This window comes from Rhipicephalus sanguineus, chromosome 3 (genome assembly GCF_013339695.2).
Source record: "Rhipicephalus sanguineus isolate Rsan-2018 chromosome 3, BIME_Rsan_1.4, whole genome shotgun sequence".
Lineage (NCBI taxonomy): Eukaryota > Metazoa > Arthropoda > Arachnida > Ixodida > Ixodidae > Rhipicephalus > Rhipicephalus sanguineus.
This window is the reverse complement of record NC_051178.1, coordinates 179,295,460-179,315,317: the sequence shown is the minus strand read 5'-3', so window position 1 is coordinate 179,315,317 and position 19,858 is coordinate 179,295,460. Positions and strand designations below refer to the sequence as shown.

General features: G+C 46.6%; 1 protein-coding gene across 1 annotated transcript in view; it reads right to left on the bottom strand.

Annotated features, from left to right (window-relative positions):
• LOC119386138 (uncharacterized) overlaps positions 1–19,858 on the bottom strand; it is a gene marked incomplete at its 3' end in the record, with an annotated part of 142,221 nt that overhangs the window by 27,309 nt on the left and 95,054 nt on the right. The window contains 1 exon segment of the mRNA XM_049414229.1: positions 11,882–12,088. Within this exon segment, the coding sequence (XP_049270186.1) occupies positions 11,882–12,088 (207 nt within the window).

Sequence of the window (19,858 nt, the reverse complement as noted above, 5' to 3'; positions counted from 1 at the left end):
CAATGATTCACATTGGGTGCGAGTGCGCAAGGAGGCTGAAGATTGCAATCTTCTTTCTTAGCATCCTTTTTGAAACGGGTCGGCAACAAACAGCCACCTCCACCCTGTTTTGAATTACTGCACACGCTCTCTATATACACTAACTCTATGTCTGTTTGTTGAACGGCGCCACTTGCCAGTGGCTCCATCTGCCCCATTACTGTGGTACGAAAGATGCACCCACGTCCTCATAGTTTTACTGCCGGTGCCCAATCGAAATACAGCGCCGGTTCAACCTACCGGACATTTTGCTGCCATCCAAATTATAGGTCAAGCCAAAACTGAAAGCTAGATAATCAAACCAGACACGCTAAAGCGCGCTTTCACGGGTGATTCTAGCTTTCCAAAAAGGTTATGTATACTATACCATAGACATAAAACACCATATATTGCAAGAACGTTGACGGGGCTTCATTCCGGCAAAAGAGCGAAAGAAGAAGGGCAAGGAATTCCGGCAGAAACCATCTCACGACGATTGTCTATGTCAGTGCGAGAGCCCTATGGGATTGCAGAGATGAATTGCTGAACGTGCATTCTGGTGACACCCGGACTGACGTACGCGGAAGCGAGCGCAAGGTCCAGTCCGTTATATTCGATTTCGGCAAGTCATTAATCACCGATGCTGTCAGAGGTGACTGTGCCCATCACGGTGTCAGGACCCAGGGGGTAATGTCACGTACTGAGTAGGTTCTGCGGTATATAGGGTCACCGTCTCATTCTTGTAGAATGCTACGACACAATGCACACGGCTCGTCTGCTCGGTTATTGTGCGAGACACACCGGAATCCGGCGACGGGCGTGGGACACGATGTAGCGACGGCATGCCTGGAGAGTGTTATCTGACAATCAATAGGTAACCACGCTTTTTTAGTCGCCCTTTAACATCTTTTATCTTGGTGCCGCTACGGAGACGCAATCACAAACACTACAGAAATCACACACATATATGAAGCGTCTACATCACGTGACGAGCTTTTCACAATAAACCTTACAAAGGACACATTGGCTATCTGCGTATATTGAAGTTTCATACAAGTGCGATTTCTCTTTCGCATAAACACCATGAAAAAAAAAATAAGGAACTGTTATAGAGCGGCGTCAAAGAAAACGGGAGGGGGGGAGCACTCTAGATACCTAATTTTTACTGCCCCCCCACCCCCACCCCTACTTGTTTGAAGGAACTCACTTGTCGTTGGTGCACACCTATAGTAAAACAATCTTGGCGCCGCACCTAGATACTTGCTAACCACGCTGCGGGCGCCGGTTTCATTTCTCGTAGGAGACTGAACTCCTTCCTGCCATGTAAGTGTGTGTATAGGGGCAGGCAAGGAAAAAAAAAGAAACGACGCGTTTGCACTTAATAATGAGCTGACAGACCAACGCGCCATCATATATTCTCTTGCCTCCTTTCGCGCACTTTATTTTTTTTTACGAATGCGCGGTACGTGCGTAACCTAACGTAATTTCACAGTGCACATTGTACGCATGCTATAAATACATGACTCTTTGACAGGACGCTTCAATCATCGCCGCGCGAACTCATTCGCAGGAGCTGTTCTTCAAAAACCATATCATTACGAATCTGCTATTACCTTTCTTTCTCTCTCTCTCTCTCTCTCTCTCTCTGTGTGTGTGTGTGTGTGTGTGTGTGTGTGTGTGTGTGTGTGTGTGTGTGTGTGCGTGCGTGCGTGCGTGCGTGCGTGCGTGCGTTGCGTGCGTGCGTGCGTGCGTGCGTGCGTGCGTGCGTGCGTGCGTGCGTGCGTGCGTGCGTGCGTGCGTGTGTGTGTGTGTGTGTGTGTGTGTGTGTGTGTGTGTGTGTGTGTGTGTGTGTGTGTGTGTGTGTGTGTGTGTGTTTAGTGACAACAAGCGCCAATTCAGTTACGTGATTTTTGTTTGCGTCCTAACTTACAAAAAACTTCGTACTTTTTCGTTCATTAATTCTATATTTTTCATATCCATTCGCTTACGTGCATTTTTCCTTCGTTACATCATTCACCCTGATTTTTTTGTGCTTGAGTCGAGGCGTTTTTTTCAAGAAGCGCCGCTCTCGAAGCCTTCACTGTATTCAAGGGCCGAAAACGCGAAATGACTCATACTCCGAAACACCTGTGCACGTTCGGCAGTGCCTGTGGCGACGCGACGAATTTCACGAGATGAAAGGTGGGGGAGACTTAGCGGAAATTCGTTCATCCAAACAACTTGGAATTCTGCGAGCAAGCGTGTGAACGTGCTATTATAGTATATGTACCATAGCTGGATGCATTTTGCGAGAAGTGCGCGTGCTCGTTGTATATACAATAGACGATGTCGCGGATCACATAGCGCCTCCGAAATAAACTGCGCGAATAAACGTGCGAGCCCTCAGCCGCGTTCTTATAGAAAGGGGTGCGATGGTGATTTGTAATAATAATAATAATAATAATAATAATAATAATAATAATAATAATAATAATAATAATAATATATGGGGTTTTACGCGGCAAAACCACGATATGAGCATGAGGCACGCCGCAGTCTAGGGCTCCGGAAGTACGATCATCTAGTGTTCTTTAACGTGCACCGACATCGCACAGTACTCGGGCATCAAGCATTTCGCCTACGTTGAAACGCGCCCGCCGCGACCGGGATCGAACCCGCGACTTTCGGGTCAGCAGCGGATGACCGTAACCATTACAGCACCCGCGGCGGCTTATGACGCAGTGTTGTGGGGCTATCTTAAAACACAACGTATACAGAAGAGCGAGGCGAGCACGGAAGAAAGGTGCAAGGCTGAAGCTGGTCGCTGTACGAGCACTGCCAGACGGTCAGACATTTGAGGAGAGCCCGAGTAGATTACGGAAATCTGTTTACCGCAGTAAAAGTGGAGAACTAGCTCACGGGGCAACGAAAAACTACGCATTACGCGTCTGTTCGCTCCCTGCGTGCGCAAGCGCATCCCTATAATCATATCAGTGCCTGTTTGGGTTGCCGAGATTCCCCACGCACGTATTCCTGCAGTACTTTGCTGCTGGGGAATCTAGCACCACGTAATACGCAGTAACACTGGCGTAGCCAGGGGTGCGGCACGGGGGTTCAAACCCTCCTCCGAAATGTTTCAGTTTTGCGCGTGTGTATATACACGCACACATACAAACGCACGCACGAACATACATAAAGTATGGCTGAACACACACCCCCGCTCCCCCCCCCCCCCGAAAATCCATTCTGGCTACGCTGCTGCACTGTATACGCTTATTTCTCGACAGAGCGCCTTCTTTTATAATAATAAATGCCTCTCTGGAACAAGAGACGATCCTTTTATATCTAAGCAGACAATTCTAACAGTGTACAACATATGGTGAGCTTGGCTTCTTTTACAGGACGTGCAGGTTCTCAAAAGGTGGGCGCGGGGGGGGGGGGGGGACTTACCGCAGCGCACTCCCCCCCCCCCCCCCGCCCTTGCCCCTTTCATGGATGAGCCCGAAATAACACAAGCCTTGCCATGGATGCCAAAATGAAAATGAAAGAGTGACGTGATTCTCACAACGGCCTGCCTTCGGTCCCCGGCTTTCCGGGGGGGGGGGGGGGTAAAATTGTGAAGTAAACAGCTCATTGAGGTCCTCGGCTGCCATTATCGTCCAAAACCTGCATTGCCGTAGTAGTAGTGATGCAGAACTATCGATGGTACTATCGATACTATCGATAGCTGAGTCACTATCTATGCTGGTCTCGCAGCTCGCATTTGACGGGTCAAAGCGTCCGCTATCCAGCCAGTTAACGGTCGAACACTGGTGAACATTTAAACAAAACTAACTTTAATTAGCAGGATTAGAGATACATTTCATTTAAGACATTCACAAGCACTCGGTCCCCGTAAAAAAGCGGTGCTGTTCGTTGGGCTGATGGGGCGAGACTGCCCCTTGCGTTTCTTCTTTCGGCGGCGGCGTTTTCTCACTCTCCAAGAGCCGACAAAGACGACGCCGAGCTGCACTCTAATGGTCGCACGTGTCGCCCGTTAAAGTGGGTAACAAAGGAAGGGGTTCGAAGATAAGAACGGGCCCTCCAGTCGGGACATATTTGGGGAAAGGAGGCTCCTTCGGCGGGAAAAGACGCTCCTTCGGCGGCACTTCAAAGGCAAACACACACAGCACATGGCCGCTCGCTTCAAGAGGGGGCAGAACACTATCGAACTCTCGATAGTGAAAAATACTATCGATAGCGCTATCGGTAGTAAAAAATTCGATGGTACTATCGATAGTATAAAATCAACAGCGCGGACTCACTGCAGAATAAACTTGGTTCCTCGCACACGTGGTTCATAGTGGAGCCATAGGAGCAGGCTGAAGGGCAAGAAAGTTGACATGATTGTGTTCTTCACCCGAGTGCTTTGCTGACACATGATCATAAAGTCGAACTGTTTAGCTGTAGCGGAAAGGAAGTCTTTACATGTGGTGAGACTGCGCGGCTTCAAATTGATATTGCATCTTATGATTTCGAAATTAAAAAAAATATCAAGAAGGTAATTGTAATAATAGCGAAAGTTGGGCTAGTTGGTGGTTCATGCTTGGGATGTTTTGCGCTGTTTTTACATCCCAAGGTAATTGTAAGGTGTAAATGGTTGCTTTTCAATACGAGTTTATCAATGGATATATCCCGCCATTTTTACGGCGGAAATAATTAATTTCTTTGCCGAAAATTGCTCACAAATTAAGCGAAGCTGGTAGTAGCCTATCGCAAATATTTTGGCAATATGGCCGGCCAGCAACCGCATCATTATTCACACCACTATCGATAGTATTTTCACGTGGTTGTGACGGTGAAGAATGCTGGAGCAAGACTGGGAAATATAGAGCTCTTTATTTGGCCGAACTTGTGCCCAGAAAATCAACACTCAAAATACAAGCGATACGTGCTGCGCACTGATAGCGGTGGGAGCAGTCGTCAGCCGTTGAGTAATCTGATCATCGATGGAACGCGTCGTCCTTTACACATCAGCCATCAAACCTTCAAAAGTTATCGCTGGTGCTCGCGTAAGCTCTCGAATAAACTTGACTATTAGCATCCGGCGCGTAATCTTAACAGAATGATCTCAAACGATTGCGAAGCTTCTCAAATATTACGGCACGGTCTGCGTCAAACATTGCTAACACTCTCTGTGGGTTACTGAACCCGAATACGTCAAAACAAAGCAACAAACACGATAGTAATATCGCTTGTAATATTAACGATGGAACTACTGATTGCACTATCGATAGTTTGTTTACACTATCGATAGTTTCAAAAAGACTATCGATACTATCGATAGTCAATTTACCGATAGTTCTGCATCACTACGTAGTAGTCACATAAGTAAGTAGTCACATGGAAAAGTGTCTATAAACGCGAGGCCAAATCGGTTTTGTTCATGAAAGTTAGCGGGGCCCGATAGGCCTGATCACGCCCAGCAGCGCATCCTCCAGGGAACAAGCAATCATCAAGGCTAATGCACTTCAGTCCAATAGGTCCATATTCCTTGGTGAGCAGTGCCCACCGCATAGCGAATGCGGGACACTAAAAAATTAGGTGTTCAAGTGTCTCACAGGAGACACACGCCGTACGTAACGGACCGTCCACACGTCCTTGACGATATAATCGTTCGCGCGCTAATACAAAGCCAACTCTTAGCTTATATGAGAGGGCTCTGTCACGACGATGCGATCCGCGAATACGGGGAGGGAACGATCCGCTTGCGACACGCTGGTCGGGGTGGCATAGTCGTTAAGACGCCCGCCCTCGGAGCGTGAGGACCCGGCTTCGTCTTATGGGGCGATCGCCTAATGCGACAGACAGACGGGCGGACGGTTAACTTTCTCGTTGAGTCCACATAAGCATTTAAAAAAGCATACGCACACAGGTTCGCACGGTGACCACGTTCAGCAATGTGACACTGCTCACAAGGACTACGAAGTAAAATACCCAACCGCATGGCAACTGTCTCGGCGGTCCACATTTCTTGTCTGTTAACTCTAGAGCACATAGATGACTTCCCACCTAGGCTTTAAAAAATAGTAATAATAATATAAATGCTGAGTGAGGCTATGTTTTACCCTTTTTCAGCACCCTTTTTCGCCTATATAGCTGCGTTGACGCAGGTTCGGAGATGTCGACATTTAAGATGCAGCGCCTATAGTTTCTCGGTTTTGGAGCAGTACTTGTGTACCGGTTTGAATTTTGCAGCCTCGAAATGTCGTCAGGCGACGAGAAAAGGCCGACAATAAAACGAGAAAAAAAAAAGTGTTATTTTTCGAGTACCTCGTTATTAACGTGTCAGAATTTGGAGATGCCACGCAGCACAAAACACCTGCCATGGAAGAACGTGTTTACCGGATTCTTTTTTTCTTTCCATACGCGCTCGGTCACGCGTTTACATAGCGGCAATTTTTCAAATTGAACAGTTCCAATTATTCCATCCGAAAGATCTGGACGCCAGAAATATAAGGCTACATAGTGAAAGCAGCGCAAAACCAAAGGACACACAGGAAGGGAACGCACACAGCGCTGATTTTTCTAATCATGTACAACCAACAAGCCCAGCTCTCCGCACTTTTGGGCTACATAGTGGTAGCGTTGGTGTAACGCTATAGCAGTACGTCCCCTATGTTTTCCTTGGTTAGCCTGTCTCTAACAAAATACATGTTATATAGTGTAGCATTGGTATACGCGAAGGAAACAGCCATTACCGACGCGTAACGCTGGTAGATAGCTTGCGGGCAATGCTAGCGTAATCAGTGATGCACCCCGTTGAGGTGCTTTCTTTGTCAAAAAAAAAAAAAAAAAGAAATCCATTGGAGTTTTCTGTCGCGAACTTTGATTCAATGTGGCAGCTGATGACATCATTAAAATGTTAATGTGAGGGTAGTGATTACGGAGTGTAGAAGTATATATAGTAATTATTCGGCCGTTTTCTTTATTCGCGCTTATACTAAGCATATTTATGCTACTGGTGGTCGTGATGATAATTATGATGAGAATGACTTATTGACATAGCGTTTTGAGTGGGGTGGCTACAACCTATAGATCGGTTGTTATGACTGCAGTGTTATTTCATCTATTGCAGTTTAGCGTTCGGGCTACGTAATTTATTTTTAAATGCGAAGCATTTCTTAGCGAACTTCTGCGACTTTGAGCGTGTCTGTCTGTCTGTCTGTCTGTCTGTCTGTCTGTCTGTCTGTCTGTCTGTCTGTCTGTCTGTCGTCGTCTGATCTAGTCTATCTATCATCTATCTATCTATCTATCTATCTATCTATCTATCTATCTATCTATCTATCTATCTATCTATCTATCTATCTATCTATCTATCTATCTATCTATCTATCTATCTATCTATCTATCTATCTATCTATCTATCTATCTATCTATCTATCTATCTATCTATCTATCTATCTATCTATCTATCTATCTATCTATCTAGCTATCTATCTATCTATCTATCTATCTATCTATCTATCTATCTATCTATCTATCTATCTATCTATCTATCTATCTATCTATCTATCTATCTATCTATCTATCTATCTATCTATCTATCTATCTATCTATCTATCTATCTATCTATCTATCTATCTATCTAATCTATCTATCTATCTACTATCTATCTATCTATCTATCTATCTATCTATCTATCTATCTATCTATCTATCTATCTATCTATCTATCTATCTATCTATCTATCTATCTATCTATCTATCTATCTATCTATCTATCTATCTATCTATCTATCTATCTATCTATCTATCTATCTATCTAGCTATCTATCTATCTATCTATCTATCTATCTATCTATCTATCTATCTATCTATCTATCTATCTATCTATCTATCTATCTATCTATCTATCTATCTATCTATCTATCTATCTATCTATCTATCTATCTATCTATCTATCTATCTATCTATCTATCTATCTATCTATCTATCTATCTATCTATCTATCTATCTATCTATCTATCTATCTATCTATCTATCTATCTATCTATCTATCTATCTATCTATCTATCTATCTATCTAGCCGCCTACGACTTTGTGCTCTCCTGGCCGTTTCGTTAATCAGATGTATACCAAAATTGGTGTGTCATGACATGGCCTTATTACGAACATAAATGACAGGTCATATCATGAAAATCATGACACGCATGTCATAAACAGCATGATTTACATTCCACGGCCTTCGGGCTCCCTGGCCGTTCCGTTAATCGGGTGTGTACCAAAATTGGTGTGTCATAACATGGCCTTATCACAAACATAAATGACAGGTCATATCATGAAAATCATGACACGCATGTCATGAACAGCATGATTTACATTCCACGGCCTTTGGGCTCTTGCGGCCGTTCCGTTAATTTCATATATACCAAAATTGGTACGGCGTGACAAGAGTTCATGACGAACATAATGACAGGTCCTAACATGCAAATCATGACGCGCATGTCATGTGCAGCATGATTTACATGACATGGTCTCGGGGCGCTCGCGGCCGTTTAAATGAAGGGATACATACGAAAACTGGTATGACGAGACATTTCTGTATGACGAACATAAATGACACGTGGTAACATGAAAATCATGATATGCATGTCATGTATGACATGATTTACGTGCCACGCTCATGGCGCACTCGCGGCTGTTTCGCTAGATTGATATACACCAAAATTGGTACTGCGCGATGTGACTTTATGAAGAACATGAATAACAGGTGGTAGCATGAAAACCATGACATCCATGACATGTATGTCATGATTTACATGCCACGCTCATGGTGCATTCGCGTCCGTTTCGCTTGCGTGATATACACCAGAATTGGTGTTACGCGACACGACAGTATGACGAACGTAAGTGAGACGTGGTAGCATGAAAATCAAGACATGCAAGTCATGTACGACCTGATTTACATGCCACGCTCATGATGCGCTAGCGGCAGTTTCAGTAGATTGATATACACCAAAATTGGTATTGCGCGATGTGACTGCATGAAGAACATGAATGACAGTTGGTAAGATGAAAACCATGACATGCACGTCATGTATGTCATGATTTAATTGCCACGCTCATGATGCATTCGCGGCCGCTTCGCTAGCTCGATGTACACCAAAATTGGTATTGCGCGAAGCGACTGTATGACGAAGGTAAATGAGACGTGGTAACATGAAAATCATGACATGCATGACATGCACGACATGATTTACATGCCATGCTCATGACGCACTCGTGCCGTTTCGCTTGCTTGACATACACCAAAATTGGTATTGCGCGACGCGACTGCATGACGAACGTAAATGAGAGGTGGTAACATGGAAATCATGACATGCAGGTTATGTATGTCATGATTTACATGCCGCGCTCATGGTGCATTTGCGGCCATTTCGATAGCTTGATATACACCAAAACTGGTATTGCGCGATGAGACTGTATGATGAACATTAGTGACAGGTGGTAACATGAAAAACCATAATATTCATGTCATGTATGGCATGATTTACATGCTCTACTCATGGTGCACTCGCGGCTATTTCGCTCCTTTGATATACACCAAAATTGGTATTGCGCGATGTGACTGTATGACGAACATAAATGAGAGGTCTTAACATGCGAATCATGTTATGCATGTCATGTACGGTATGATTTACATGCCACTGTCATGGTGCGCTTCCGGCCGTTTTGTTTACGTGATATATACCAAAATTGGTATGGCATGACACGAGTGCGTGATGAACATAAACAACGGGTCATGTATTTATATACCAGAATATGCGTTTCATTGGCATGGTGTACACTAGATTGTGCATGCATGCGTGCATGACAAACATGCGATATATGGTGGACTAGATGCCATGGCGTGAATGATTTCATTTGGCTCAAAACAAACAAGGCGATGTATGCAGCTCTTTGCTGGCTGCTTCGCATTAAATCGATTCCCACAGTGCGTGGGATCTGCCGAATTTTCTCATTTCGCTTACTTCACACAAGCCTTCAACTTCTTAATGCAGCTCTACTATTACCTACGCCGTCAAAGGCTTACGTTCTATGACTCTTAGCTGCTTTCTTTTTTTTCCCTCTCTCTCTCTCTCTCACCAGTACTCTAAACGCATTTCGCTTATCTCAAACCACTAACCAGATGTAAATGCGTTGATGGGCCTAACGCAGTTACAAGACATATAGAACTTGTCTCTACGCGCAGCATGTAACTATACTAAATCAACGAATTATCTTATCCCGGATATTTACTTGAGAAAGTTACTACTAAGTCCGTCACTATATCCAGGAGATAAGGAAATGCGCTAATGTGGAGGAAAATAATGCAGCAATCAATGAATATAAATAGCCGGAAGTTACTTATGGAATTTTCCGTGTGAGGTCTGGGGGGTGTTTGTTTACGGCGCAGTTTAAGTATGTTAACAATTAATGTCCTATAATGAGTGTGTACGCATTGTCGATTCGTGTGACGCCCATTGCGATGCACTACCATATCGTTAAACCGTTTCTTTCTTCTTTTTTTTTTCTTTTTCAAAACTTACGGGAACCGAGCTTGCGGGTACGGGCTTACGGGTGAGAGTTTCACGAGTACAGACAGAACCTTAATTAGTGCATTAATCTTTCCTACTAATCGCAATAGTTGGTCTCGCTATTTAGTTCCAGTTGCACAGGCGAAAAGCACAGGCAAACAACCTTCTGCATATGCTATGAAAAGGGAGCAATATGTGTCACTATCTCAGCGCGTTACGTTGGCAAAAGATGTAAATGTCGAAGCGCAACTGTACAGCTGCGTTCTGGTACGTCCAGTTGCTACAAGATCTGCGCCACAAAGATCAATATACTTTCTGTTACACTCTTCAAGATCACGCGATCAGATGTGTATAATTCGCATAAATGCGAACGACCACCTGCGTTAACACAATGCACGCGTATTAAAGTAGCATGGCGTCGTCACTTGGAGATGATTTCAATGACCCACCCGCGTTGTCTCAACCAACGCAAATCTGAAATTGTGACGAGGATTAGCGACTACGAATGTATACTCATCCCTGACCTCTAGAGTTACGGTTATGAAAAAAGTAATCTTGTCACTCTATTTCAACATAGCTGCGATGAGCATTGCAATCAGGCAGTACGTGGTATCACTTGTCAAAAAGCTTATGTCGGGGTAATTAGTGACGTCGTAAATTGATGCTTTCAAACGTAAGTCACTGTTTGAACAATTGAGTTTCCTTTCGAATCGATCATATCTACGCGATTACAGAGAAACAGAGAAGGTGAAAGGAAGCGCTGAAAAGGGCACGCATTGCGAGTGGCCAGCTAGAAAACTGGTTTCGTGAAGCCGCCGCTCGCGTCGAAAGGATGAACGCGCCAGCGTAAACAAATGTTTCGGGGACTTTACTACAGATACGTTCAGCATACATCGTTCTCCTTTGTATGCATGGTAATGGTAAGCGCACTCTTTTTTCTAAATTTCCTTAAGCGTGTGATAGTGTTTAACAGAGCTAGACCGTTCTGCACCATCGATTAGGTGCCGGCACCGTGTGGCGGGAAAGCGGCGGATTCAAAACAAGGCTGCGATTTATGCATGCGTTGCGCCGCGCTTGTGCATGCAAACAACCGCACTGCGCTGCATTGGGAAACCTTTTAAATGCGAAGCATTTCTTATTTTTTTTATACGTAGCGTTCTTATAGATAAACATTTCCCCTGTTGGGTACAAAGCATTGATTAAAGACCGCAACACGGCGGGATCGTTTCACAAAAACAGCCGAGATACGGGTCCGTAGACTGCCGCGCTCAGCGGTTATCAGTGTCGCGACTAAAAAACGTGGCGAGATAGTCGGGAGACGCAAACCTTGGCTTTGATGCTGTCCACGAATGCGGTGGCCCTGTTGGCGCAGAAACCGTCTCGGGAAGCTCCATCGCCGTGATCCGACGAAGCCACGGAAGCGCTGTCGCAGTCGTCTTTCGGAGAGAGCGGCGGTGTCGGAGTCCCTGCCTCGTCGACGTCGCTAGCGGGCGCGTCGTCGGCCGACGAAGACTCCATACCGTCGGGAAGCCGCTGGCGTCTCAAACCGCGAAAGGGCTAGGCTACTTCGATCGCGGTGGAGTATGTTCGAAACGGTCGTCGTCTTCTCGTTGTGTCGAATACGCAAAACTCGCGCGCGCACACACACACACACGAACGTTGTTGCACGATCGCGCTCGTGCTGCAGCGCGATGCAGACTGGAAACAACAGAACCCCCCGCGCGCGTTGCAGACGACACACAACAAAAACCGCGCAGTGAGCGACAGCGCAGGTTGGCAGACGAAAAATCGCAGCCGGCAGGCTGGCAGTAGAGCAACCGTGCTGCGCGCGCTTAGAAGGCCGCCCTACCAGCTTCGTGCGTGGCAGAGGAGGCGCTAGTGCGCATGCGCCATTAATGCCACCTGTTCCGTCGTCGCGGCATTCGGCTTTTGATGACTACAGCTGCGAAAGCCTCATGAAACCAGACTCTCAAGCAACAACTTACGAGCTGGTAATGATATACTTACAGATTTTTGCGTCATCTGTCGGTGAAAAAGCAAACGATAAAACGTTGTTTATGAACAAGAATATCAAAAATTCACTTTAATAACCAAGCCTGCGAGTGGAGTGACACGTGCATCCGCTAAGGCCGGGAAGTATCGCAACTAAGCACAGAATGCCGACGCAGTATGATCGATTGATGTGTTTCTTCTTGATGTTTCGAACGACACCGGTGCGGGTCACCGGTGCCAGCACAGGCGTGTGTGTTGCGTGTTGCGGTGGACGCCGGAACCAGTCCTAGTGGCGTCAAGCGGAAGGCGTGCCCGTCTAGGAGGGAAACGGACGTAGCGTACGGCGCAAGGTCAGCTGAGCCGCGCGGCTGCCACAACTCGTTCTGTAAACCGTCGCGCTTTCGCCGAGGCAAAGGCGCGCACGGCTGGCTGCTCGAAGGGAAACGTGAGACAAAAAAAAAAGCAAAAGGAGACGGTTCTCAAGGTGCACAAGACGCCGAAGCAACGCGACGTAAACGGGCGCCTGCTGGCAACTACGCTGCGTGCGCCGCCGGGTATCCTCTCGCGACGGCACAACACGTGGTTACCGTATCGCTGTGTTTACTTCGCGCGTCGCGACGACACGCACGCTGACCTTCTCCGTTACTCGCTCTCGTTATCTCGTGGTTGTAAGCTTCCGTTCACAGAGGGATCCAATTACACGCCGTCGCAGCATCCATGCGAGTCTCGCTCCCAAGCTTCGCAAAACGCGGCCACAACAATCTTACGCAGAGGTGATACAGATCATATGGTTCTTCAGCACAGTGCGTTTGCGACGTACGTTTCTTTTTTCTCCCTCCGCGTGGGCGTTTCCAAAGGAAGCGGGCCAGACACATCTCGTAATGGGAGGTGCGTCTAATGGCATCAGCGCGTGAGTCTATTACCGGCTCCACCGTTGCGAATATACCACCGTAGAATAGAGTATTATGTGACAGCCGGATAACTGCATACACGTGGAGTGGGCGGACTCCTACTTGTGGAAGGACGACGCTGTGATACTTCGGAAACGACAAAAAAAAAAGAAGAAGAAAACACAGGCATATATGTGACTAAACGCCCGAACCGTAAAAACGAATAGTGTGTGCGATTATTGTTACTTCCTTTTTTTCCGTTTCGGAAAGACGCCGTGTTGTCGCAGGGGCGTCACTGAAACAAAGGCTGACTTTCTCATACTTTGATTCCTTCTCGGCATCTCGAAATCACACTTTGACCGAACATTTGTGCTCATAGGCGTGCGCACAGGGGAGGGGGGCAAAGTCTACCCCATACATTGACTTAACCTTCGCCCCCCCCCCCCCCTCTGATGGGGAACCCTGCGCACGCCTATGTTTGTTCTGTTGCTTGCAAAATAGCCGAAAGGTCAGCTTCGAAAGATGGAAGCTACCTACTTCATCACTTGCTATCCTGTGCATGTCGACGTCACTACATTCCCCGCCATTTATGCAATATATGTGCTTATGGAGTGTATATAATTTTGTTGGGATACCGGCAGGCAACCACTGTGGGACTGCGCTATTCTCGGCTTGATACTGCCATAACTATAAAAAACACAGGCAATGAGAAGGCTGTTGAAGTTACTGGATGTGGCCACCAGTAACTCGGACAGCTTTGGAGTGTAAATGGGCGTGACCTGGGATATCTCAACGGCGCGAAGAAATGCCTGCTAGTCATTTCGGAGGCTACGTACTGGAGAACGTACAATTGCCAGTTGTTCATGCAACAGTAAAAGAAAGTCGGAGTCAGCTGTAACTGTTCAAAACCACCTTTTGACAAGCAAGAAGAGCAAGAATATCATTTTGCCACGTGCGCCGTAATGCGTATGAGACGACCGTGTTGCCGCCGCTCATTCGAGCAATACATCACCAATCGCGTAGCGCGGACACAAATGTCTCAAGGACGACGGTTGTGGTGTCGTGGCAATGGGTCCTTAAAAAAAAAAGGGCGGGGGGGGGGGGTGGGGGGTGGCTGGTCCAATGTGCTCGTTTATGACGAGAGTTAGACTGAAAGAGCACTGAAGAGGAGATTCAAGTAAACTATGAGCGACTTGTATCAGCGAAGCAACCATTGCTGCCGCTTGAAGAGACGCCAACGCCGCCTTGAAGTTTCAGCGTCCGCAACAAAACTCAAAGGGTCCCTTATGCATTCTCCTAAGAGGACTCCAAGGCGAAAGCCATCTTTTTCTTCTCAGTCAATGTGTTGATCTTGCCCCACCAACCTCCGAAAGCTTTCTGCACCTAACGTGGTTTTGCACTGCCTCCGGGATCGGAGGCACCTCACCTGGTTTTGCACCACCTCCGTGATCGGCCCACCTTTGACCAAGGCATGATGTCATGTGATGACGTCATCATGTGACGTTACGTCACGATGACGTCATAATGCCGTCATACGGTGACATCATCATGAGTCACGTCACGTCATACGGTGACGTCTTCACGTGATGATATTTTGCATCACTCGTCCCCGACGCCGCTGGACGCCGACGGTGAGTTTTAGCGTTTAATAAGACATCTAAGGCTTTCGCCTTAATAGACAGCTGCTGCTCGTCAGTTTTGCATGCGGGTGAATAGGGATGTTACGTTATTGCGTTAGTACCTTGTGTTTATAAACGTAATGTTGCTTTTGCAATGTCACTAAAGCGAAAAAAAAAATTAAGAGATTATTGATCGCCACCTACAGTCGGCCGCCCAACAGGACAAGGACACCCGGAGAAACGTTTCGGCAATCGTGCTTGTCCTCCTGACCCTTTGCTGAAACGTCGGCTCCGGCGACGTCCCTTGTTCAAACACTAATAAAGATTTATTGGGTGGTGCTGTACGCACAGTTTACGAATTCGTAAAGTTCTTGTGGTTCTCGGCCACACCAAGCCACACTCTTATATACAACAAATGAACTCGTAAGCGGCCGGTCTAATATATTCGACAGCGTCTCCACTCGCGACACACAAATACCCTAAATATTCGTATAGGGATCGAATTTTCGCAGGCACACTTCCTGTACAAAAACGAGCAAAGAGGCGTGCAAAATGAAGCGGTGGACACTTTTCGGCACTTCAAACGAAAGAGCCGGGATCGATTCGAGGCCTCAGGCGTTCAGCCTTATAGCGAACAAAAGACAAGACAAAGGCGGCATCTCTATAGTGCTTCCGTAAGGAAACGCGGAGTATAAAGGAAGATTGTCCCGTTCGCGAGGCACGTATGCACTTCGACGGTAAAATGAGATGGCGATACCGTTGTTCAGCGCTGACGCGGTGCACGGTACGCCTATATACATGGGCGTCTTCTTTCATTTGCTTGCTCTAGCGAAAGACGCCGAATCGGCATAGCCCGACCAAACGGACGGCGGTCCGTTTTCTCGAGGAATTGCGAAAGTGCATCTGAGAACGGCGTAGTTATCACGTTATATGCATGTCATATGCATGTACTGGGGGCGCAGAACAAGTCCGGGATCTGTGAGGATGATATTGAGAACGCATGCGATCGATACGCCATGCTGAATTGAAAAAAAAAAACGCTTCGATGTTCCCTCGAAGGAATCGTCGCATTGTGTCTGTGTGTCTGGCGCTTGTGTCTGTGTGTCTGGCGCATTGTGTCTGTGTGTCTGTGTGAATGGCGCTTTCTTATTGGGTAATGCGGAAGTTTTGAATTACCTAAACGTTCGTAAATACCCCCGCGCAAGCATTCAGCAGTTATTGCGGCGCATTTAACGCGTTAAATTTTTGAGTGCCTCAATTCTTGCGCTTCTTTTATCTGCCCAATATATTGGCCCGTCGTCACTGGCTCTTACGCTACCACGTTGTGCACAATGCCTGAATGAGCCAGCCACGGCGGCAAGGAATCATAAGGGACAATCTTGCCGAAGAAACGTTGATGTTGGCTGATTCGGAGGCTATATATACTATTCACCACACACGGATTTGTTCTGCGCCGCGAATGCGTGGTAAGTTCGTTGTTCTCAGGTCAGGCACGTAGCCAGTATTTTTTTTTCGGGGGGCGGGAGGGGGGGGGGGCAAGGTCTAATTATTCGAAAGGAAGTCTTTTCATGGCAAAAAGAAAAAAAGTTGCCCGGGAACATAAAAGGCTGGACGAATTTCGCCCCCCCCCCCCTTGCCTACGTGCCTGTCTCAGATGGACTTTTGCAATATTCACCAGGAGGAAATCAACGATCACCGCAGAAATCTAGACGACCTTGCATGATTGTTGTCTTATAGGGTGTAGTTTGGCATAAGTGTTTGCGTTCGCCACTTTCATGAACGCGCGAATGGAGTCCCAACAACGTTCTAACATCTTCGCCCCTAATGGCCTCCGAGCGGTACCACCCAGGAAATTAAACTTTTCCAGGAACAGTATTGCTCAAAGTCACTATACAACTGCCATGTTATCACAATAACAGCGACTTTCGACGCATTTTCGTCTGGTCGCACTTCCTTGCCCTCGGGACGTCCGTAAGGCTGTTCCATTCTGCCTGATGAGGCACGAACATGTGGCGTAGGTTTTGGAGCGTCGGGCTTCTATGCTGGAGGCCCCGAGTTCAAATCCAGTGTGCTGGAACATTTTCATTTGTTTTCATTTATTTACTAGCAGGCATACATACATATAGATATAAGGACTACCACACCGACGCCGACGGCGAATTCTCACTCGTAGTGTTCCTATAATTACAGTCGCAACAAAATAAATAAATAAATATCGTCGTGTCTGTGGGATCAGAAAACAACGTGATTCCGGCAGGCACTAAACAAGACATGCATTTCATTAGATGTGATTGACCTGTTTACTGATATAGGTATAGATACGTTGGCAAATGATTTTCTCGCCGGCTTCTCCACAAGCAATACACTGTTCTATCACAAATGTAATGACTAATGGGGGTGAAATGAACCAATTCAAATTGAAGCAGCCTTTCCGCTAAATTTCGCGAACGGTGAATCGTAACAGACGCGCAAAGCAATAAGATAACTAATCATCAGCGGAAGTACACGGCTTACTCTTCCTGCAACTCAACAGCACAAACGACCGAAAACGCTAATGCAACAACAGGCTGGACGAGTCTAATCGTTCTTCAACTGTATAACGTCGTAACCTAACAGGTTCCTTCCGGACTCACCGTGCTAATAATTAGTTCCTTGTCGCTTACTGTCGCTTGCACGTATGCCCATTTGCTGTTATAGGAGGTTCCTCGTTTGCAACATTTACAGTTCCCTTACGTTCGCCTATAGCTGTTTTGTACCCACTTATGTTTCTCAAGAACCATGCTATTTAGAGGAACATGGCGAGGTAGTTTCGTTTGTCCGCGAACGCCGTTTTCGTTCTTTTGCGTCGCACATTTTTTTAGGGCTCTTCGCACTCCGTCTTAGCCGTTTTGCGGCAAAATGCGACAGAATTAACGAGAGTTTGATACCATTAAACAATGCATATGTTTGCCGGGACCGGAGAACACTTCCGAACTATCCGGCTTTCCAAACTAACGAGGGACGAGTTAACGAGCTTTTATACTGTACCTAAGTTTACTGAAATAGTGCCAATCAAGGCTGTCCCTGCCTCGACGAAAACAATTCACCACGTCGACAATAAAGTTAACTGTTGGCTCTACGCTGAAGTTCTCCTTGTTCGCCCACTAACTGTAATTCTGAATCGCCATCTCTTTGCTAACCTTTATGTTAGTGGTAGCGGTAATACTAAACTATGCGGTGGCATTTCATTTAGCTATGATATATTCTTTGTATTGACGCCATACTTAACGTTCATCCCACCAGAAATGTCGGCCAACCGTACAAATGTAGTTGTGAGGTGCTGCTCCGCTTATGATCAATAAGACAAAAAAAGAAACGATTAAGAACAAAGCAGAGGTATGTACGACCTTCTCGTTATCTGCGCTCGAGCGCATGACACTTCAGCTCTCGCCGAGCTCTTCCCGAAGGTATTTACTGAACGGAACGTGTTTACTTTCTTTGCGAACAGGTTATTGTGTTGTTTCATCTGCGTAAACAGCGGGAAACAGCTGTTGCTGCCGTTTCGTCGTCGTCATCATAGTTATCGTCGTCGTTGTTGCTGCTGTTGTTGTTGTTGTTTTCGTCGTAGCGTTGTCGTTGCTGCTGTTATTGTTCGTGTCGTCGTCGTCATCATCGTTGTTGTAGTTGTCATCATTGCAAACGTCGTTGTTGTTGCGCCTGTTATTGTTGTAATTGTCGTTGTTACTCTCGCCGTCGTTCACCGCGCCCACTATCCAAGGAGAAGGAGAGAAAGGAAAGGCAGGGATGTTAACCAGTCTAGAAGGACCGGTATGCTACCCTACACTGGGGGAAGGGATGGGGGAGATATAAAGATAGAGAGAGAGAGAGGGAGGAGAGCACGCACGCACAAAAAGTCACACACATTTCACGGTCATCATAACGACGTTAGTCTATAACCGACGGTGCAGGTCTGATGCCTTCAAGAAGTTTAGCACTGCCTTCGTCGCCTTCACCCGCGATGACCTATCAGGACGACATTCCAGAATGGTTCCTGCCGTCATCGGTCTGGGATCTATGCGAGCAAGAGCGACGGCGAGGGATTTTCTCTGCGCATTGTAGCGAGGACAGTCGCAGAAGATGTGCTGTAGTGTCTCCTCGCTACCACAGTTGTCACAAACGTGTGCTAGTACGACATTTGCCTCTTTCTTTCTTTGCGTCCTTTTGAAGCCCTTTGACCTCAACACGCTAGAAGGTGATACTGGCAAGCCTAAGATAATAAGAATATTTTTTTTTGTAGTCGGCTTTGGTTTCGTACTTAAAGGAGTCCTGACACAAAAATTTTCGCCCCGCGTTTTTTTGCTACAATGTGTTGCTGGGGGCCTGTTAGTCATAACACGGCACATCGTTTGCTGCAGCGCGCGACAGATAATTAATTACAAGCTCCTCATTACCGACACAGCCTCAGTTTCGGTTTGACAGAGCTCCAAAAACGACAAGCCGCCGGGTGCAACTATCACCATCTGGCGAGTGAAACGCTCGGTCACGTGAGCACACAGAACAGTGACGCATTTCCGCGAGGCCACACACTCGCGAGCAGCCGCCCAGCAGACACCAACAGCGCAGCGGCGAGCAAGTCAAAACAGAAATGGCGGCTACGACGCCATCATAAATTGTTGTACCGGCTGCAACGGTTACGTAGGGGAAGTAGGGGCGTCACCTCGGGTCACCTCCGAGGGTGTCAATGCAACAGGTGCGGCCTATAATGCTGGATCGCGCACGCGAACTTCAAAATTCATATAAAATACCTTCCAAGCTTTATTCGC